General features: G+C 43.1%; 1 protein-coding gene across 2 annotated transcripts in view; it reads right to left on the reverse strand.

Annotated features, from left to right (window-relative positions):
* lrp1ab (low density lipoprotein receptor-related protein 1Ab) overlaps nt 1-24026 on the reverse strand; it is a 194103-nt gene that overhangs the window by 168202 nt on the left and 1875 nt on the right. For both annotated transcript variants that reach the window (XM_080734198.1, XM_080734197.1), the window contains exon 2: nt 7127-7249. In XM_080734198.1, coding sequence (XP_080590324.1) covers nt 7127-7249 — 123 coding nt within the window. The remainder of the gene's footprint in view (nt 1-7126; nt 7250-24026) is intronic.

Raw genomic sequence — 24026 nt, forward strand, 5'->3', positions numbered from 1 at the left:
CTTACTTCTACTCCCCCACATCTCAGAGGAAAATATTGTACTCCAGTAACTCCACTACAATTACAATAAAAACTTTAGTTACTAGTTACTTTGTAGATTTTGATTATTATCACAAAACACACAAACCACTTCAGCCCTGTATATATGTTGTCCATTTGAAAATAGTAGATCTACAAGCTCACAATGCGACACATTGTGAGCTTGTAGATTTGTCTATTTTCAAAATATTTCTTTATACATTTTGAACTTGTGAAATGGGACATTCTGCACAATTAGTCATTTTACTTTTGGTACTTTAAAGTTATGCTATGCAACTTTTTCAATTAAACAAATATTAAATTTGATCTAACTATTAAATCACTAAAGTTTTAGAAGACCCACTCCGTGAATTTCAGCCCCTAAAGCCTTCTTTCTGTAAATATGTTTTCTATGATTCTGGCCGGGGACCGGATTTCGTGGCAAAATTACATCATCATACACTACCAGCCAATCACAGCGCGGATCATACACTGCCGGCCAATCACAGCGCGTCTTGCTGACTTCTCAGGAAGTAGCTTGCCTCAACGTAACAACAGCATTTACTTTGCTGTAGGAGTCCGTATCTCCGGAATGCCTGGACGCACGTGAACCAGGGGCCCCTCTAAAGATGCATCTCGGCGAGGTGCAGGCAGACGCGGTGGTATGAGGCCTGGTCCGCGGCCGAAAAAAAGCAGACACGACCGCGGTTTGCTATACCGCTACTGACCACTAGTTGAGCAACTTACACAGTATAGCTTTAAGTATATTTTTTTATGGCTTTATGGATTGATATCAGTCTGGTACTCAGGCTATCTCTGTGTTGTTGTGGTCTGTTTTGTATCTCTATTTTTATATGGCCCTATAGTGTCTGAATTTCTGAAATAAAGTTTATCTATCACTTTGATGCCGATACTTTTGTACTTTTACTCCAAGTACATTTCAAATACAGGACGTCTACTTGTAACAGAGTACGTCTACATTGCAAAGTTGATACTTTTACTTAAAGTAAAACAGCTCAGTACTCCTTCCATCACTGGAATGAAGATGTGAAGCGTACACAGCCCGGTTCCAATGGTTACTTAAATTTCTTTATTCCTCACAATGAGTGCCCTTTTCAGATGATATATTGGCCTACTTAAAAAGAATCCCAAAGCACCGGGTTGGCTGCGAGTGCTGCCTGCCCTGTCACAATCTCTGATTTAGCGGATGGCCAGACCGCAGGGTGATCCTGTACAGAGATAAAACCACAGCCAACAGCCAGAGGAGGAAGGAGAGCGGGAGATCGGGAGGAGTTCGAACAACGGCGGGGAGACGAGAGAGACGGAAATAAAAGCACTCGGGGAGAGAAAACACAAGAGACAAAAAGTGTGTTTGCCTTGTGAAATCTGGGTGAAGGCATACCTTGGAACCCAAGCTGCTGGTTAGTAATTAACTTGAACTGGAGATAATGTTGTAATTATAGTAGCATGCGTGTGCACCACTCTGATTCCCATCAGCATTTAACACACACACACACACACACACACACACACACACACACACACACACACACACACACACACACACACACACACACACACACACACACACACACACACACACACACACACACACACACACACACACACACACACACACACAGAGAGAGAGACTGTGGTCAGAGGGCATGTCTGAACAAAAACTGTGGAGCAGAGCAGAACATTTTGTTTGCATCCATCGTTTTCTTTTTTTAAAATAAGCAAATTCTTTTAAACGACGTTTTTGTCCTGAGCTTGTAAATCTGCTATTTTTGAAAAATCTTGAAAATTAGAATTTTGGCCCGATTCTATAAGTGTCTTTTGAATCCTTCTAAGATTTTTTGAAAAAGCTATGTTTCTATGTCAGCAATCTGGCCAGCCATCGTCAAAGAAAAGGTCCTTTTCACTTAACTGGAGCTCAGTTAGTCTGTTCTTGAGAGACGACTATGTCAGTGGTTCTCAAACCTTTTCATGTGAAGGACCCCCAAAATGATATTTATTTGGCCACGGACACCCATCTCAAAATATTTAGTTCCAGGGACCACCCAGAAGCAAAATTTGAGTTACAAATGTTTGCACACATTTTCACGACTTTTTCAAAAATAGCAGATCTACAAGCTCGCAGCGCGGCACTCGGTGCCGCGCTGTGAGCTTGTATATCTGCTATTTTTCACTGGTTAAAGCATTCAATCATTTTAGGCCTAAAGCAAACAGACAGACAAAACAAATACAAACACATTACATCCTGCATCAGGGGGGGTATACAACTGATCTCCCGACTGCCATAAGGATAATTAATTCTGCCAGGGGTGGAGATTGTGTTTTCACCGCCGTGTCAAATTCCTTGCGCACGCACACTGCCGGCAGCCGAAGGAACTGAATTCCAAAATATTCTTTTCAAGACACAACTATGTTCCGTCAACGACACAACTAAGATATTTTTGTTAACTTCCCATCTCAGATCCGCTGTCCCTCCAGGCTATGGGAAGTCCCACTGAGAGAACTCGGGAGGCCAGTCTGGAGATCTTCAACATGACATCATCAGTACTTGGAAGCCAGTCTGGAGCCGCGTGGAACTTTGTAGTTCCTCAGAGGCGAGCCGTCTCTAGAACAGTGGTTCTCAACCTGTGGGTCGGTACCCCCAAAAAAGAACCATATTTTACCCCCTGACAAGTAGATGAATTGTAGGAGTTGAGGCATTACATTTTGATTGACTCTGCTCCACAGATAAATATTGTGAAAATAGCTGGTCTACAACTCACAACACCATGCTATTTTCAGAATTTGGCCAGTTGTGTGTGGTCAATGGTGTGTTGATTAATTTTGATACATCATCTGGGGACCCCCCTTCCCGAAATAAGTTGGGCTCTAGATGAGGTCCTGCACGCCGCGTCTGGCCAGACTCCAGAGCTATGACTGACATCATGCTGCGGACTGGCACTTGATGACGTCTGAGATCCACATGGAATCCACGCTGTCAGTTATTAGACCCCATCTTGTCATTATTATAAATGGTACTTTCGACAAGTGTCGTGACAGCGTCATTTTCATCGAGTGACACTTGCCAAAGGGGTTGTGTGGAAAAAAGGGTTAACTAGAAGAAAGGAAGGCGAAGTTGGCAGACTGTAGCTCCCAGTAGAACATTTATTATTCGAGTTTCAAACAATGTTTCGACCACTGTGGGTCTTCATCGGGTCTTGAGAGATCTGATGAAAACCCACAGTGGGACCCAGGTCCAAACGTTGTTTGTAATAAAATGAACTACTGGGAGCTACAGTGTGCGAACTTCCCTTCCTTTCCTCCAATGTACGTATTGTTGTTCAGCACCTGAAAGGTTTCTGTTGGGATGTGCGTACTTCCCTTTAGGACTCCATTTCTAAAAGATTTAAACTAGCCTTTTACATGTTCATGGTCTTCTGGAAGGAGTGCGTTTCATGCTGTTGCCTTTCCAGTGGAAGGGAGGGGGGTTGGTCTGATGACCTGCTAGCAGCTTAAAAGCCCCTGAATGGAAAAGCGAGGCAGGGAAACAGCAGGGCTTTCCGCTCAGAATGAAGGTCTTTAATAACCTTTTCAGAGACCAATCCAAACTCCACTGCATCCCTCTCTTGCATACACACTGCTACAGTTCCCTGCACTGCAGCTCTACCTGGCTTCAGCCTCCCATGCAGAAACACCCACACGCATGTTTAATGGATGGATCAACGGGAAGATTGAGAGGAGAAAATCATCAGTTTGTCTCCGTCTTTCATCATTATCCTTAACCACTGTGTACTGTATACTTATATACAAATAGCGAAAATAGCAGACGTGCAATCTCACACAACACGTCGGGATATGACACGTTGCAAGCTTGCAGACCTTTTTCCTTTCTTTACATTTTGCAATGTTTAGCATTTTTTTTTTCTTTTGGAAGATTATCGCCTATGATGGTGACATGCCCAAAATAGTGACGTCAGATTTTAAGTGGTTAAAACAAACCTTGCCTTTGACTACAGCTTGTTGACTAATGGATGCATATAACGTACCATTACAGAGCAAACGTGCGTTAATTGAACTAACTGATATTCATGCCGATTGCCTCAAAGCCACAAGAAGTGATCTAATTGAGCAGAACGGATCTAGTCATATACACTTCTCTCACTCTCCACGCCGTCCTCTTGGGCAAGATGAATCACACCATTGTCTGTGTCGGCAAACAACATAAGTGGCATGGAAATTTCACTCCCTTCAATTATTACTCGGGGGAATAGGAGTGAAATTGAGGAGCGACAGGTTGACAGAATTATATGGGTCAAACTTGCATATGAAGTTCTTCCTGGTTCTGGGATAGAAAGAAAAGAAAATCTATACTGATTTAAGAAGGTATTTATAGAATCGGCTTCAGGTCTTAACTCTCCTACTGCCAGATTATTTATTTATTTATTGGGTCTGGTGCCATCAAAAAGCGGCTTACCTTTGCGACGTTATAGTAGATAGATAGACATTTATTTATTCTATTTTTATTTATTTTTTTGATTGTGCAATAGTGCACTTTGGTCTGCCAGGCAGCAGAGGGCGGCGTCATGCGAGAATGAATGTGAATTTGCCTGTTATGTGTTGCCGTGCATTCAGACCAGTCACTGGCCACAGAGCCTCACAGCCAGAGGAAATAAACAAGGAAGTGAATTGGTCTCCGTTGATGTTAACGCATAATGGATTTTTTACACCATCACCGCGGAAAATGTGTTTACAGTACACGGCGGCGCAACCCCTCATCAGCTTAAGGACATCAACAAGGTAAACGAACGAACGCGAACGAGCGCCGTATTGGCGCGGAGGTCTCTTGAGAATTGGGGCGAACAGGAACGTCCAAAGCAGTATAAGAGTTAATGGGTTAACTACTTAAGCCCTGAATACTTTCGATCTACAAGCTCACGAGTCGCATTAGGCATTACGATGCAGTGTGAGCTTACAGATCCGCTATATTTAAAAAAGTTGAACATTTTAATATTTTTGCCAATAATGATTAACAAAATGGGGATTCCAGGTTGAAAGTGGCTGAAAGAAAAACCTGTTTTTTTACAGAAGACTCTCTAAACGTAGAATTTTGAGTAAACATAAACTGTCACATGCAGCAGGAGGAAATAGAGCAGACTACGTTGACATTCAAATGAATCTTTCTTCTTCATCTCCCAAGCAACACATTTTAGCACTGAAGCAGCAGCAAACGTCTGAAATGAGCTGCTCGGAGGCTGAACTGTCAAACATTGGACACATCTGAACAACAGAGAAACGGAGCACAACAAAACTCCTCCTGAGCCCCGAGGAGAACAGTACTATAGATGATGGCGTCTGGGGAGGAAGAATCCAAATAAACTCAACTTTGTAAATTCCAACACCTACGGTTCATGTTTTATTGGCCCCGCGAACACAGAAACATAACACAATTTATTACCCCGAGTCATTCCACACATCGAACCCGACGCCCATCTGCCGATGGTTAATGGCGGTCACTCCGGTAATAACAGCCGCTCGTCAGTCTGCGTTGCTCATCGCCGCTCCACGGCTGCGAGAATCTTCTGCTGCCTGACAGATGTGAGGTGTGGCACATTCAGACACTAAAATCGCCATTAGCACCTCCATATAAACAGAGAGATTGTTTTGTTTCTGCCAGGGAGACTTTATGGTTCATGTATGGCAGCGCAGAGCAGTGGTTCTCAACCTAATTATTTTGGGGGTTCCCCAGACAATTAACTTAATGTGCAACATTGTTTTCTCACTCAACAGTAAACAACCCAACATGTAGTTTAAGTGTATAGAGGGTCTATGCACATTTCTAAAGTGACAATTCAAGGACTTTTTAATACCTCTAAAATGACAAATTAAACATGGCCAAATTGTCAAATATTAGAGGATTGTGAAAATAGAACCGTGTTATACAAATTGTAATGTCTCAAATCAGTGCTCGTCAGTGTGGGGGGGTTCCCAGTTAAAATGTGATTCTTTTGGGGGTTCGCGGCCTGGAAAGGTTGAGAACCACTGGCGTAGACTAGAGGAAGGTTGGCAGATGCGTGTGCGGCGGGGACAACACTCATTGGGACCACACGGATCCCTCAAGACTTCCAGACGTATTCCCCCAACAGCCAGACTAAACATGGCCGGCTAATTAGAGCTATAGCTCACCAGAGAAGCCAGGGCACACACGTTATAACCCCGTGGCCTTCGTTGAAAAGGGCACAACCTGACCTCTGCCTCAGGCAAGGCACATAGCAAAGTTTTTATGTCTTTTTTATCAAGTTTTATGTCTCTCCCGAGTCCCGACGGAGAGAGGTCATTGCAACAATGTACGAGCGGTACATCTCGTGTCTAAAGGTCTTTGCACACTGCTGCGTTTTTCGGGCCGAATATCGGAGTGAATTTCGGAGTGCGTGAATAAAAAAAATCAACCTCACGTTATGTCAATCACGTTTGCACACTGCCGCCCGTTTCGTATTTATTCTCGGACCAGGGTTGATTTTTTTCGATTTTTGCAGCTGTCGCACTGAGTCCCTTGCTCTCTCTCCGTTTCCTCTCCCTCTCCCTGGCCTACGGCTTTCGGATTTCCAAAACGCAACAAAAACACGCAGTGCAGTGGGCAACCACCTTAACCTGTTGTGTTATCTGCTTTATTGATACTAGTCTGTCAACCAGTCAGTGTCCAACCCGACACCACGGTTGTGGTCATTTCTCATAAGACCATCTCCAACCATTGCAGATATGCTTGTTGTTTAAATAATATTTTATTTACTCAAATAAGTCCTGGAATGTAGCTTTTAAACTGGCTCTGCCTAGAGGTAGGTAGTGATGCCATACATGCATAATGCAATATGTTTCTCAATATGGGGAAAATATCAACCGTGTCACCGTGACCTTTAGCTCAGTGACATTTTGGGGGAAATGTTATTTTTGTTATAAGGTTGAAATGCAAAAGATTAATCTTCGAGAAATATGAATAGGAAAAAATAAATAAACAGCCTGCCCTATAATAAGCCCATAAGCTCGGAAAAGGGTCGGGTGGGGGTGGGGGGGAAAGCCTGTTGAAAAGAGATGTTTATTCCATATACCGTACTTACAGATATCTGGTGATTCGTCTGATCCATCTGGACAGTCTTTCTCGCCGTCGCAGCGCCAGCCTTTGGAGATGCAGGTCACCTGGTCCTTACAGACAAACTGCTTAGGGCTGCAGGTCTTGGGAGCTGCAAAAAAAAAGGGAAGGGAAAGGTGATGAGTCATCAAATAAAGCCAATTGCGACGGGAACGGCTTTTGACTTACAAACAGAGGTCAATGGAATTCAAACCCTTAAAGGTCCTATACCATGCATTTAAAAATAATTTATATAACATTGTTTGTGTCCCAAAAACGTTTTTCAAAAGGTTTGAGGCTAAATTACCACTCCTGAATACAGAGCCCCTGTCATTTCTGCCTGGCTTTCAGAGCATTTTCAGCTGCAGTACCACCTTGTCCTGCGTGGGAGGACTGACACCTGCTTACATAGATCTGCCCATAAACTGAGAAATAGGACTTTGTGAGGATAGAACTTGCTGGTGGGACACCAAAAGAATACATAAAAATTGGAAAAATTTAAATTCATGGTGTAGCCCCTTTAACATCCCCCACATCCACAGTATCCACTACACTACACGCCAGTGAATGGAAATGACATTTTACCCCAAGCACTGCAAAACTATCCATTTTGGGTTTTTTTCTTTTTATGTTTCCTCTTTTTTTAAGCCTGTCAACAAGCAACTCTAGTTCTATTCAGGATCCTGACTGGATTTTTTTTTCCCGGCCCGAAGGGAAGTAGATCTTTTGCCCAGCAGGGCAAAGTGACACGCAAGGGTCAGCCCAAGTTCAGCAGTACATTTTGCATCAAAAGAACTACAGGGACACCCTATTCAGAAAACCAACTACAAGCCTGCTGGAAGACACAGGCGCCTTTAAGTTCAAAAGTTTGTTTGTTGTCTCCTCTTGAGATTGAAACTTTTTCTGCCTTTTTTTTTTATTGCCCTCGTAGATGTTTTTCAGCTTTTTTGACACAGAGGCCCTTTCACACATCTCACGGCACAGACATAACTGAGCATTCAATCACTGTCTGACCCTGTCTGGATATTGCCTCTTGCCTGAGCGTTGTGGGAGTCAGCAGAGATTGTTGAGGTGAGCCGCAGGGTGGCTGCGCCACACAGCCTCCGTGACCCGTTGGTATTCTGGCACTGCTGACATGGTTTAGCTCAGCCACACTGAGAGAAACACTGGCTGGAGACTGAACTTAAAGAGCTCCCTACACACAGTGGTTCTCAACCTGTGGGTTGGGACCGTGAGCGAAGTGTCAATTTAATACCATAAAAAAAGAACAAAGACCATTAATTAATCAAAAGTAATCAACAAACTATGCAAAAGAAAGAAGGAAGAAAGAAAATGGCTGATGTGCAAGCTCACAACGCGAGGTGTTGTAAGCTTGTAGACCAGCTATTTTCACAATATTTATCGATGGAACAGTGTCAAACTAATCATAATGTCTCCTGCCGTTCAAAGTACTTATCATATTTGAACGGGGGTCCCCTGTTCAAATATGTTTTTTTTTTTGCCCTAGTCAGTCTTTAGCGTACTCTTCAGCTATACTCTACGTGTCCCCACTATTAAGCAGGGGAAATTAATAGCAAATCTAGGAACTACTCTAGCCAGTGGTATTGTAATACGAGTAACACTGCTTTGCATTGAAATAGCCTATTTGTACTGCATGTTGTCGTCTTTGTATTTTAACAGCAGCTGCATGGGGTCCATGACAAATTTCCCCAGGGACAATAAGTCTATCCTATCCGATCCTATTTGGAGCTTAACCGTAAATGTACTACTACAAACCACAATGCAATTATGAAATTCCTCTGTAACAAGATATGAAACATTGTCTCCTGACCTGAGGAAGAACGAAAGTAGGCTGCCAAATTAATAAATGTGAGCTTTTACATTTAACCGCACGAACCCCAGTGTCCCCTCTGGGCAAGTCATAATAATAGGCAAATATTTGTCAGAAAACAGCAGATCTACAAGCTACAAAAGAATTGGTGTAGAAGGCAAAAAGAGAGACCGAGTAGGCGAGTACAGACCCCTGGGGGTCCCCCGGTCAACCTGGTTTAAGTGGTTAAAGAGATTTATTATTTTATAAACGAATGAAGACCATAAAGGCCTAGGAGGTCGTTACTGTAACAGCGCGCAGCAATGTTCTGGAAAGGACTGTACTGATGGTCTCATTGTGATTCTCGGCAGGGACCGGGCCCTCTCCTGCCCTGGACGACTCGCCTCCCTCCGTACTTGGCAGTCGGAGGGCCGTTTGGGGGAAGGGAGGGACGGTGGCGCAGGCAGCACAGGAGGGCTGCGATGTGACTGAAATCACAAGAGAGCCGGAGAGGGTGGCGTATCATTGCGGTCACGTTCCTGTAAACTGTCAAACTAAGGGATTTAGAGCGCAGGCTTCTCTGTGTGACAGTCAAAAGTGTATGGGGTGAGCGAGGCACTTATGAGTCGCGGGTGTCAGGTTCTAAATAAATATATTTACAACGAGGTAAAGGGGGGAGGGGGGGGGGGGGGGTGCTGCGGATCAAATCACGGCCCTTCTTTTTCACACCAACAAACACCAGGATATTTGAGGAGACCCCGAAAGACAGAGGGACGTGTTTTAAAATGCAACTCACTTGCACTCACTCCTCTCCTACACTCAATGGTTTTGGGGCAAGCCTTAGAAAACGAAGGTGAGGAGGATGAATGAAAGAATGTTTTGAACACAAACATGTAAAAGAGACAGCAAAATGAAGAGTCTGTGTTGAACGTGAAACTGGGTAAAATTTTAGATAAAAAAAGGAGTGCACATTAAGAAGAGCTATGCAAGAATGGATTGAGACCAGTAACCAAATCGATATCGTTAATATGCACACACACCCAAACCCTGAACAAGAGCGAAGGTAGCACCAGTCGGCCTGGCCTCATGGATAATTTATAACATGTATAAATCTATACGTCAGGGCTTTAGACCAGCCTGCTAGCTTTGCTTCCTTTTAGCATTACCAACAGCCTGAGTTCCACTTCACATGACTCTAAAATACATCACATTTGCTTGTTGTGCTTATATGTGGCCATTTAATCCTGCCCAAACAACTACACAGCAAAGGCCAGCAGCCGCACAGTGACCCAGCCATGAGCCACCATGAGAGGAGGTATTGAAGTCTAGCAATGGTGCCGCTGTGCGTCGGCATTCCCTCGCTCTCTCTGGGCCCAGTGTGTAAAGCAGCTGGGCTGAACCAGTTGTTCCCCATGACTGGGCATAAAACTGGAAATAAAACATTGTGGGTTCTAATTTTATCATAGCTCTAACACACCAGCATGAAGTGACCACAGAGGGGAGAACCTCTGAGCCTAATTGGTGGTTGTGGTGGAGGAGGGGTTTGGAGGCTGGGACTGGAGCAGGGTTGGGGGTGGAGGAGGGGGGTTGGCATCCTTCCCCCCTCCCCCCCCCCCCCCCTCTCAGCAGTCCCCTTTCAAAGCCCTCTGAAATATCTCAAACAGAGATGTGAATTGTTAATTCAGTCTGCAAACTTGCTTTTTTTTCCAAAGGCGCTGCCAAAATGCTGACAATTTTTGGAAGGTCCAAATCAGGCTAGGTCTCGGATGTTAACCATTTATGTCCATTTTACCTATAAAAAGGGGGAATGAAGAAGGCTTTTATGTTAGTGTCCTCAGACAAAACCAGTGGCATGCGCACACACACACACACACACACACACACACACACACACACACACACACACACACACACACACACACACACACACACACACACACACACACACACACACACACACACACACACACACACACACACACACACACACCACAGCCATTAAACTAGGATACACACGCAGCAACCCCTATAAGGGTAACTTCATCATGCACGGGTAAGTTTCCTTCATAACACTGCCATTCCAACTACAGCACCTCATCTTGCCAGAGCTACGTTGTGGCTTGATTATAAATGCTATGACAAGACGTGAGGTGATCCGCATTCAAATCCTGAAGTTAATGTGGAAAAAACGACTACTAAGAGATATCCTAAGATAAACAACCATTGCTTGGGCATGTATTAGAGCGAAACCCATAACACACGTGTAATTGGTGATCAAGGTGAGATCTGATTGTGATATATTGAATTGAATTGAATATTAAAATAAAATAACACTTGTGTTACAGATGCTCCACAGGAAGTAGTCATAAGGATGTTAAAAATCAAACCTCCGTTCGAAGTGGAGCGGTGAATTTGAGCAGCTGTACCCTATGTGAGTGAGTGAGTGAGTGAGTGTAAACTGTGCCTGTGAGTGAGTGGTGAGTGTGCCTGGCCTGCACAAAACAGCGCCCCTCCTTTAACTAGTGTTTTGTGTGTGGCCACTCAAGGTATTGCCAGACTACGGACACGGCCAGCCAGCCACCCACCCAGCCACCCAGAGACATACCCACAGACATACCTGTTCATTGGGAGCGCTTTCACCGCTCCAAAAATCACACTCGTGTGAACTGAGCGGTGGAGGCTGCGTGTGTGTGTGTGTGTGTGCGCGCGTGCGTGCATGCGTGCGTGCATGTGTGTGTGAATGTGAGTGTGCCTGGCCTGAACAACAGCGCCCCTCCCTTAACATGTGTGGTCAGAAAAGGTATTGCAGGCTAAATACCTCAGGCTACGGACGCACCCACCCACATACATACATACACACACACACAGATACACACACGGCCACGCTATGGAGACGGTGTGACCACCGCTCAAAAACCTCTTACAAGTGAGACCTGGCCAAGAGAGGGACAAAGTATATATACAAATAAAACAGACAAAAAGAAAATGGAATACAAATTAAAATAATATGTAACAGTACAGTATAGCATTAGTACTACAGACAGTGTTTAAAAACATGAGCATGGACAGCGTGTCCATTATCCACCTTAAAATCTGGCAATGAAATAAGGTGTTCCAGTTTGAGTTTTGGCTGCAAATCATTCCATGACCATGGTCCCTGACAGAACAAGCTCATCTTGCCTCCCTCAGTTCAAACAGCAGGCACTGTACAATGCACTTCCTAGTGGAAATAGGTCCATTGTTCTTGTTTGTACATCAAGGTTAGAAAACACAACACCCTGATAGTGTTTTCAAACCAACTCCCTTCAGCAGGGTTTGTCAGTAATATCATATTCCTGTCATTCTCTGATGAGGCTATAAAGCATTCCAGCACTGGCATTGGCTCTCATTTGGAATACTTTCAGTGGCAAGGGTAGTGTAGACATTAAATATGAATGCCGAAGCACTCTCCAGATCAACTGGAAGCCCGGGAATGCGCGAAGGCCGACCCTCTCTTTTTAGAAATGGTCATAATATTTGTCCAAGAAATACCTGAGAAGCAGGAGCCTTTTCGCACGTCTGGCCCACTGGGTCACAGGAGGCTACTGTTATCAGTGGCCATCAGGCCCACATCAGTGCCACAGCTCGTTCAGAAGCAAGATTCCACACAGTAGAGCTAGCCCACGGCTTGGCAGACGTGCATGGTTTTCAGAGGTAACGAGGACAGAAGACTCTAATTGGCAGGAGATGTATATGCGAATCAAATATGGACAGAGTGAAAGAGACACACTGACACTGGGGGTGAGCAACATGGACAAAAATATTACATTTATGCTCACAGTGAGCTTGTAGATCGGCTATTTCCACTATTTTTTACTCATATGAACATTTTTCAACATGGAAACGATTAAGACGATTATGAAAAATAATCGCGATTATGTTGAATAATCACGAATAGACGATTATGTAATAATTGTGACAGCCCTAATAAACGGTCGTTTTGATATGGTGTCAGACTTGGGGAGGGGGGGTGCAGCAGAAGAGTGGGGTGGGTGGGGTGAATCGATGTGACGTGAGAGCCAGGCGGCTGCCGTGTGAACATACTGGTAAATTGTTAAAAAGCCAACCAGCCTGGTGATGGAAGCCTCCAGTCAGACATCGTGGCCAGCTGTAGAGCACACGACCACACCACTACTGACCCACTTTCACTCCCGTTCCCTCTCACAACACGACCATCCCTGCTCCACAAATCAACTCCAGACCCACGCAGCACATTCCAGCACCTTCTAATTGACTTCATGTGTCGGAATTCACCTCAAGAAGAAGATACTCACTCGAAGAAGAATAGAATCGGATTTTAAGAAAAGCAAAGGGCTTTGAATTCCGCGGGTAAAACGTAGTAAAAAGTACATGTTCTGCTTGTATACTGAAGGAAGCATCGGGGTATGCAACATGTGTGATAACTGCACTCTTACAACTCAAAGGGTTTTTCATTCGATGAAGATTTAATTGGCTGTGCTGTGACTGTCCCAACTCTTCTGTGCAAATAGATTCATATACAGTAATGTGCCATGATGAAAATGTCAACTTTCCTCCAAGCACAGATAGAGTATGGAACCCTTAATTACAACAAAAAGAAAAGGCTTTAAAAAGAGAACTGAAACACAGCTGAACTGTTTGCCAAGCAGATATAAATGTGAAAACTACGTTTGTTTCACATGCATGCCTAGAACACTGAGCTCATCAAAGTGGAATCGCAGTGCTCCAACCAATCCCATCCCCTCGTGAATAATTTCCAGGCAGAGCGTCAGAGCATGGATTCTATTAAATGCAGTTAAAAGATAAGGGTACAAATGGGAATCTGAAAGGGGGGGGGCTTGAATAAATAAATTGGCCTGTGGGTCTCGGTGTGCGTGGTGGTGCGTTCACTGGGGTGACAGGGAGGTGGAAAAGAACTGCGGCTGCAGTACGCAAGACCAGGGCTGTTTCTCATCACCCATCACCCCTCTCTTCAGTGCTCACTGATCCTACTACAGTATGTTGTGGAACTTGGGTCTTCCAGAGTGTTCCATGGACTGAGGAGGGGAAGGGGGGGGAAAAAAAGGACTGAAAATAAAATAAAAAGAAAACAGCAAGCCAACCACAGTATGTAATTAGGCCCCTGAGGTCAGGTTTGAAATGATTTCTCTGTGCTCTTGTTTAGCAAGATTTCAAAGCAAGAACCCCAGCTTTTTAAGTAACAACTAAAGCCAAACAATGACCAAGAAGAGGAAGAGAATGAGGGCAGAGGAACTTCTGGTTATTCCTGGATGTTTGTGGTGCATTAATTATTCAAAAGGAAGGAGTTTTTTTCTCTCTCTCTCTCTCTAACTAGAGAGGCAGAGTACTTTGAGTTTGAATATAAAATCATTCTACAGTCAATCTTCAGTATAAGGGGAAGCACACAGTTTTAAAATAAATAGTTACATTTAGACTCATCATTAACTGTTTAAGCCTTATCATTGTACAACAATGTGTTGCAAGCAGCAATCATAGCTGATCCACAAGCTCTAATAGGGGGGAGGCACACAGATTGTTTTACAGGTAAGTGAAGAGAGTCCAATTTAAGACGTATTTTATACTGCAATTTATAACAGTGTTGTGAACCAACATCGTTGGTTAAAATGTTCTAAACTTTTTACAGTTTTTTGAAAATCCCCACTTATGGCTCGCCCCAAAATAGGGACACCAGGTTGAAAGTGGTAGAGAGAAGGAAAAAAATGTGTGACACAAGTACACAATATTATAGGCCAAAAGTCCTATCCTATGGCCTGGCCTGAGCACTGCCGTGGCCACTGCTGAACCACAACTCATTCAATGGCAGCACTGTGTAGAGTCCGTCCAATGGAAACAACCACTTAGCTTTGTGCAGGCCAACCCACTGGCCAGTATCAACACAGTTGACCGGCTTACAGGACACACGCAACATCTAGGTTCAGGCCAATCAACTTGTAATCCACAAAAGTCATTTTCAAAGTGGCTGAACATGCATACAAACAACAGCTGCACTTTAGAGGCAGTTAGTGTCCTCCTGTCGTGCCCCAAAGGCCCTTTTTGTGTCATAGGACAACAAAGGGGTCCAGAAGTGACCTCTGAGGTAACCCGATGAGGCTCTGCATGCCGTCACAGGACACACTCAGCCATAAAAGCCCACAGAGGGCAGGGCCAACGGTGAGAGTGAGAGAATGACACTGATTTAACAGAGATACATTCAAGGGGTTCCTCTGCCAGGTCTAGTTTTGCCCAATCTTCACACAGTAAAATCCTGTAGTTAACTCAGAGTGTACATATACTCTGATGCTGTTGAAAACAGAAAATGGGAGGCCACAAAATGAAGGCCGGACAACAATGTAAAGTAAACGGAGGCATTCGTTGAAGGTTGCCAACATCATGGCCATGAATCCTCCTCTTGCTTTAGTTTACTCCTTTCCTCCGAAACGGGGTATACAAAAACAAAGATTGCAAAAATGAGGAAGGGGAATACCACTAAACAAGTGGTTCTAAAACATTTTTCTCTGTCAAAGAACCCCCAAATGAATACAGTGCCAGACCCCCATAAAAGAAGATTTTTCTTGTTAGATTACATTTAGTGCAGGTTGTAGAACAGTGTAGAGTTAAACCTACAGTATGGTCAGGTCATTGTTATACATTATCTCAGTGGGCTAATGTTTGGCTAGTGAAATAATAGTGACATCTAACTGTTGCTCATTTAACCCCAGGGGTCCTTGATGGGGTTCCAGGGGGTCCCCACTCCCCAGCCCCCACTTTAAAGGACTAAACAGTTCAGAAAGAAGGATCACTGTGAATGAGAGCGGATCTGTGTATCCACTCTGCACCACTCATTACATTTACGCACTTCAAAGCAAGCAGAGGGCTGGAATGTGTGTGGCTCAATAATTGCCTGGAATGAACCATAAACAATGCATAAATGAGTTGTCATGCAGTTCACATCTTAATAGACCACCTCTTTGTTCAGTGGCAAGACCCTAAATCTTCAATGTGTCAAACACAAAAACACAAAAGGATCTTTCTTTACATATATATTTCCCAGTCTATGTGTGCCATCACTGTAATCTCATTGAAATTTAATTGCACAATAACAGCAAACAGTTTAATAAAGCTGTAATCCATAAGATTTATGTCCTTGCTAGAATTCAAAGGGAGACAACATTTCTACCAATTGAGCTTCGTCTGAACTCCCACTTGGGCAGCGGGAGATACTGAGCTTCAGGCATTGGCACCCAAACACAGGGTTGAAACCTATTGTATTAATTAACATAATCTATACAGAAGATTGGTCAAAATAACGTTTTATTCATTGAAACAAAAATTCCGGATTGCAGCTTTAGGGCCTCGTTGGGAATGTGAAGTAAGGGCGTGAATCAAAACAGCATCCCGGTTTCGACAATAGAATAAGGGGGGAACGCTTGCTCCTACAGATTTTGCCCTAAAATCACGAAAATCACTACACAGCATGTCTACACTCATCTCATCAACATGGATCAGGAAGATTTTGGAAAAACACATTTTTGCCATATTTGTGGAGATAAGCCACCTACGGTCGCTTATCTCCCGATTAGGGAGTCTTACTGGTAATAAATAGCCTATGTCATAGGCTATTTATTATAATCACTAATTCACTATGAAGTGTCTTTAATTATAATTAATAAAGTAAAAATAGTTAAATAAACAAGGACAAATTGTTCTGCCCACCACAACCTTATCAAACCAAAATGCCTAAAACTACTGTAAATGTAGGCCTATTATAACTACTAGAAGCTGGGCCGCCCGAACTCGGGAACGATGTAAATAGGGAATGAATGCCCCGCCCTTTAATGCAAACCCCATTATACCTGTTGTCATAGGACCCGTCTTGACCATCTGTTTGCCTGTGTCCATTTATGCCCATATATGGAGATATCTGTATCTGTCTGTCTGTCGGCGTCCATTTTATGTCCATACATGGAGATCACTGCAGATATAATCCTGGGTCCATTTTATGCCCATATATGGCCATATATGGAGATATCTGTCTATTTGCATCCATTTTATGCCCATATATGGAGATCTCTGTATCTGTCTGTCTGTGTCCCTTTATGCCCGTATATGGAGATCTTTGTGATTCTGCGTCCATTTTATGCCCATATATGCCATATATGGAGATATCTTTTTATCTAAAGGAGTAGTTCACCACTTTTCAACCTGTCTTCATATAATAGGTCCTCACTAATGTTCATGATAAAATATCACAATTTTTTTCTACTTGGTCCAAGTCTCCTAGGAGAGCTGTGGGAAGTTCAGAATCCATCGTCTTCTGACATCATAGTTTTCCCCAAAAAAAATTTAATCAATATTTTTGAAAAAAATATTTAGATTTTTATTATCGCGAGAACAATGGCTTCCACTTTAAAATTGCAACTTTTCAGGAATAGAAAGCCTGCAGTTTCTATAAGCTGGATTGGCAATCGATGATGTCACAAGACTATGGGTTTCTGACCTGCCCACAGCCCTCCTTTGAGAAAAAAAAAAAAAAAAAAAAGAAAAGCTATTTTTGAGTGAGGACCAATTATATGAACATAGGTTGAAAAGTGGTGGTGTAGCCCTTACCCGTTCAAAGATATGAGCTCCGAAATGATGTGCAGTGTGTGGGTTATGGGATGTGCACTGTGCACACAGTATATGAGGGATGGAAAGTAACTTTAACTGGTGCTTGCATGCTAATATGTAGGAGCATCAATGTAAGAAATACCCGTTCCATTTAACGGCTACAGAGATACTGTGTACCGATCTGCATGATTTTTGGACAACATCTGTAACAGGGCCAGACCCCCCCCGCCCGCCCGCCCGCCTGCACACACACACACACACTCCCCCCCCCCTCCGTGTGTGTGTGTGTGTGTGTGTGTGGGTTTGTGTGTGATTGTGCATGGCCTGAACAACAGCGCCCCTCCCTTAACATGTGTGGTCACAAAAGGTACTGTAGGCTAAATAGATATAGATACACCATAAAAATGCTAATATACAGCATACGATTTGTGAAAGTGACAAACGGGCTTCACAGTTATGTCAGGTGTGTTCATATGCTTATGGTGATGCGATTTCAGATCAATTGCTCCAGCCACTGAGGAGAAACGCTGTGACAGACACTCACTCAGACACTCACTCACTCAGACATTCGCAAAATTATAGTATAGATGGAGATATCTGTTTATATGCGTCCATTTTATGCCCATATATGAGATCTCTGTCGCTTTTTGTTTGTTTCTTCTTTAAGCAGAATACGCAGCCTGCTTAAATCTGCATCATTCAAGTCATCCTCCCAGTCCCACGCTTTGTTGCTTGTCTTATGTTTGTCTTGTCTCTTTTATTTTCTTTATCTTTTTTGGAGCGGACCCCATTAATGCAAACCCCTTAATTAGTCCCAATTATTAAGTAGAATACTTGACCTTATAAATATAGAATGTTTATGATTATATATGTTATGAAACATTGCATAGTCGAGCGTTGCGACGGTCGCATTAGCCGACTCAGCGCCGTTACCGACTTATGTGCCGTTATGGACAGAATAGTAAATCTTCAGCCCCCCGAATTTCGTCACCTCCGCGCGGTCCAGGGGAATCCAACGGAGCGCTCCCTACCTCCGGTTCAGCCAATCACAAGCTTCCACTGCAGATACCGGGATGCTGTTTTGATACACGCGAAGTAAGGTGCATTATTTATCTTGAATTGTCGTTCAAGGTATTACACACTACTGGACCACATCCTCTACAACATTGGTTCTCAACCTGTGGGTCAGGGTCCCCACACGACAATTTAAATACTTTTTTCCTGACTTTTAACTCTCCCCACGCTTTGAACGTTCACGTTCGCCCCATTTTTTACAGAACCTCGATGCCAATACGGCGCTCGTTCGGTTCGTTCGTCTGATCACTGTAAGCTGATGAGGGGTCGCGCGGCCGTGTACTGTCAACACAATTTCCGCGGTGATGGTGTAAAAAATCCATTATGCGTTAGATCAACGGAGAACAATTCACTTCCTTGTTGATTTCCTCTGGCTGTAAGGCTCTGTGGCCAGTGACTGGTCTTCTTCTTCTTCAACACATAACAGGCAAATTCACATTCATTCTCGCATGACGCCGCCCTCTGCTGCCTGGCAGACCAAAGTGCACTATTGCACAATAAAAAAAAAATAAAAAAATAAAAAAATAAATGTCTGTCTATCTGCTATAACGTCGCAAAGGTAAGCCGCTTTTTGATGGCACCAGACCCAATAAATAAATAAATAATCTGGCAGTAGGAGAGTTAATACCTAGAAACGGCCTGAAAAAGTTTCAATTTCAAGGATGCCCAGTTTGATATGCATCAGGCCACAGCACAGTAGTGATGTGTCGTTCATGAGTGATTCGTTCATAAGATTCGAATCATTAGCATGACTTGTGAACGATTCGTTCAAATCCCTGAAATGGATCGTTCACACTTTTGTTCACACCCCCGCCCCTCCCCCTAATAGCCTCGGCCGGCAGACAGGACGCGACGGCGGGCTATACTCGCGACTTAATAAAAACGCTCTCGCGATTGTGTTTTTCATGGGACGATCAAGCTATGAACTAATCATTTGAACGAATCTTTTGAACGGATCATTACCGTGAACGTGAAAGAAATGATCCGTTCACTGAAATGAACGGGATTGCCCATCACTACAGCAGACACCCACTTGATATGATTTCTATTTCTTGGACCCCAATCGACACTGTAAAATCCTCAGCATTTATTTAAACTCTGAGTCACACTAAGGGTCCATTTTGTTCCCATTCCTAACAATTAATCATTTAGCCAGGAACCTCCTGGAACCACCACAATGCTGTTCTCTCGGTTTATTTATGTGATTATTTAATATTTCCTATTTTACCTATTTAATATTTACTTACCTTTATTGATACTTAATGATGCTCAGAACAAGAGCGTATTCTAAATAACTAAATTGTAGGCCCCTGGCTGTCCCTGGACCCCACGTTGAGAGCCACAGAGACAGTGGTTCCCAAACTTTTTAGCTCAAGACTCAAATGAAAAGTTTGACGTTTGCAAAATGTATGTCTAAAATATATGTATACATACATAAATACACACACACACACACACACACACACACACACACACACACACACACACACACACACACACACACACACACACACACACACACACACACACACACACACACACATATATAATGTAGGAAACAGAAAAAAAGTAGACATTTACTCTCAACCCATAAAACTTGGTCTGCGACACAAACATGGGTCCCGACCCACTGTTTGGGAAACAGTGCTCTATGAAACAGCTACAGTAGCAACCAGCAAGTCCATGCAGCATTCACAGGCAACACCCTCATGTTGAGTGCAATGACTGAATGTTATAGAAGTAGACAGGTTTGGCACAAGGCAGCAGTCCATGAAATTGAAATCTTATCTCCATATACTGTCTCCTCTCCTCTGGCCAGGCCCAGGTGTAAAAGCCACTGGGGGGGGGGGGGTCTTATGTGTTCAATTGATTCGCCCAGCAACCTATGCGATTTCCCCCAAGTGTAACCACCCGGAATCGAACCCAGGTCTCTCGCATGAGAAACAAAACATTTAACCCAAGCCTACCGCCTCAGCCACAAGGGAATCCCCCTTTCCTTATGGCCAAGGAAGATATTAGGCTTTTGGGCTTCAGGCGCTGCTAAACACGCATGCATCCGCTGGAGCGTGTGCTTGAGGTGGATCTTAGATTGACACAAGACGAGGACAAGGAAGAGCAGTTTTAAAAAAAAAAGTCCCTAGAGTGCAGACAATCTTTCGTTTCGTGGCCAGCCCGAGGCGGCGGGTGAGGAGTTCACCATCAATGATGCACAAAAGGGAAATTATGTCAAAAAGCCAACATTCACACAGTCGTGCACGATGTGAGGCAAATGTTGCAACCAGTTGCAATGTTTGAACTACTTTGTTTACTCTACCTGTAAAAATGCATGGATAGAAGATCTATTTATTTCATGTCTCAAACGGAAAATGTACTTGTGGTGATGTTGGTTTACCCTTTTTCATGTGAGGTATGTTCAAAGGAACCTACGATGAACAAAGCGACATCATAAGACTGGCTGAAAAAAAGACAGTCATCATCACACCAAGAAGAATGTAACATCTTCCTATCAGACAGGGAGAGAACCACAGTTTTTATAGCCTGCAACAACCCATGGCATCTTACAGAGCCGCATTAATACTCACTCACACTCCGTATTTTGTTCAATAAGCCAATCCAGTGAATCCACAGATTTCTGGGTCTTAGGAGCTAAACAGAGTAAACAGTGATGTAGACCTAGCTACCAGAAAACATCATTCACATTTCACAATACTGTACATGCTATTCACAATCACAAAATACTCTTTCATGTGTGGTGTTCCGCTTTTGCATGTGGGGAACCACACTGAAGACATTCATGCTAATCTGTCTTCAGCTTAAGATCTCAAGTTAAATCGACAATGCAGAACAGGAAGAGGGAGTGTTAAAAAAAGAAAAGAGGATGTCTCTGTTCATATACTGACAAGAGACATGCATTTCTTTTACTTGGTCAAGGATTCTAGGGCCTGGTACTTTTGGATATTGCGTATTCTTCTTTAGGTTACTTAAATGACAAAAGCCTGCTGAACAAAGTCCTATTCTATCTCATTTCCATTACTTGAAATTCCACATTCCACATTATATCCATGTATTTTTATTATAGATTTTAGCAAATGACTTCAAAACTAATATTTGTCAGTAATGGACTATAATCTGCCTCTGAACTGTACAATAACTCAGGCCACAACCAGGTGTAAAAAGCTGGAGAGAGAAATCCGAGTACTATTATCTGTTGAATTTGTATGAAGGATGCTGCATTTTTCCAACAGATGTTTTCCAGGGATAGTTCTAAGGAAAGCTAAAGCCAGGTCCCATTAAAAGGTCATTCAAACAGACTGTAGGCTCCTCAGGAATTCAACCTCTTTAACCTCTGACCCACATCTGCACATTTCACCAAGCATTCACTATACTTTCTGATGGGGATTATACGATCATATACAGCATGTCAGCGCGGCCATAATTTAATGCAACGTCCATGCACTGGTTTTTTAACCACTTTAACCCTATAGTGTCCCCTATTCTGTGGGTGGACATTCTGCGAAAATGGCAGATCTACAAGCGACACGTTGTGAGCTTGTAGATCAGCTATTTTTTTGGCGAAGAGATCTGGGGAGGGAAATACTAGCGGATTTAGTGTAGACTAGAGTCCTGGGGGACCCCGGTCAGCAAAGTATAAAGAGTTTAAGTGGTTTATTCAAGTTTCACTCCGAACACCACAGACACACTAATTGTCAAATGTCATAACAACTGTACACTGTGTGACGTGTTTCCATGTTGTGTGGGCACTAAGTTCTGTTACTCAATGTGCCAAATCTGCCCGTCAAACTACTGCAACCAACAACACTGCGGTACAGACCATCTGACCGTGGTTTCTTCAATACTTTCTCGGTCCTGGGTTCGTGCCGCGGGCGGCCCCAATGGTGGTGATTCTGATAAATCCAAGCATTATCCAGGGTTCCCACACATTTTTACCAATTAATTTCCAAAACTTTTCCAGAATATTTAACCCAATTTCCAGGACTATATAACAATAATTCAGCTCAATAACAAGTCGCTTACTCCTATGCGCAATGCCCAAAGATAGGTAGTGTATGCCAGTGGTTCTCAACGCGAGGCGTTGTGAGCATGTAGATCGGCTATTTTCACAATTTCTGCCTCTAATATTTGACAATTTGGCCAATCAATGTTTAATTTGTCATTTCAGAGGTTAACAAAATCAATAACCAAAGACAATGCATAGCTATTTTTTCCAGGACCTTCCAGGACCCTTGATCAATTCCAAAACTTTTCCAGTACTGGAAAAATATTTTTATAATTTCAAAATATTTCCAGGAATTTCATGACCGTGGGAACCCTGATTATCAGTTGGGTAGGTTGGCCGACCCCGGGGTTCATGTCCTCACCTCCATCCTTGCGGACCAGCCTGTGTCACTGGGCAGCCGCAAGTTGCGCCATCAACATTCAGCATTGGCAAGAGCTCTTACATCCAGTGCTTGGAAGCAACTAAGTAAATCTACTTAAATACTGTACTTAAGGACAATTTTGAGGTACTTTTACTTTACTGGAGTATTTTGTACTTTTACTCCATTACAATTATTCGAGAACTTTAGTTACTAGTTACTTTGCACTGTTTGCAGATATAAATTATTCTATTATAAAACATACACGAACCACTTTAGCCCAAGTTTATACATAAGCTATTTGAAAATAGACGTTGTGAGCTTGTAGATCGGATATTTTCTAACATTTTAGCACTTACTTTTGCTACTTTAAGTACATTTTGATGCCAATACTTTTGTACTTTAATGTAATTCTGGACTTTTACTTGTAACAGAGTATTTCTAATTTCAGCAATGATACCTGTACAAAATGTGAGTACTTTTTACACCATTGCTCACATGATACATCTAGTCCAGTGTGGCATTGCTAGCTCTGCCTCTCTTGTCCATGAGGTGACTCATTTGTCAGTGGTGCCATGGAGTGCCTCCAGAGCTGATTCCTGGTTAAGTTTATTTTGTTTTGGCCCCCCACAACCTCCCACGCACCACTCCTTTAGCTAGCCCCTCCCCCACAGTCACATCCACATTGGATTAATGGTCTTCCTGTGTCCAGATGTTATGGATGAGGTAGGAGGAGCTTACTGAGTTCAGTATGCATTTCACTCTGACTAGTGAATACTAGTGAACACATTTACAGCACAGATAATGACATTTAGAAATAATAGGATGATAATAATAAAGGAACGAACTGCATACTATCAATAAACAGCTGTTTCTTTACTGTTGAGGTCAGTGTGGTAATTTTCATTTTACCACAACAAATATGGAATAGGAAACTGAAAGGGGAAGGAGCAGTGTGTTTGGTTCTCCATCCATCAAGTCTGCATGGAAACAACCCCACAATC

This window comes from Nannobrachium achirus, assembly GCF_963921795.1.
Source record: "Nannobrachium achirus genome assembly, chromosome: 9".
Lineage (NCBI taxonomy): Eukaryota > Metazoa > Chordata > Actinopteri > Myctophiformes > Myctophidae > Nannobrachium > Nannobrachium achirus.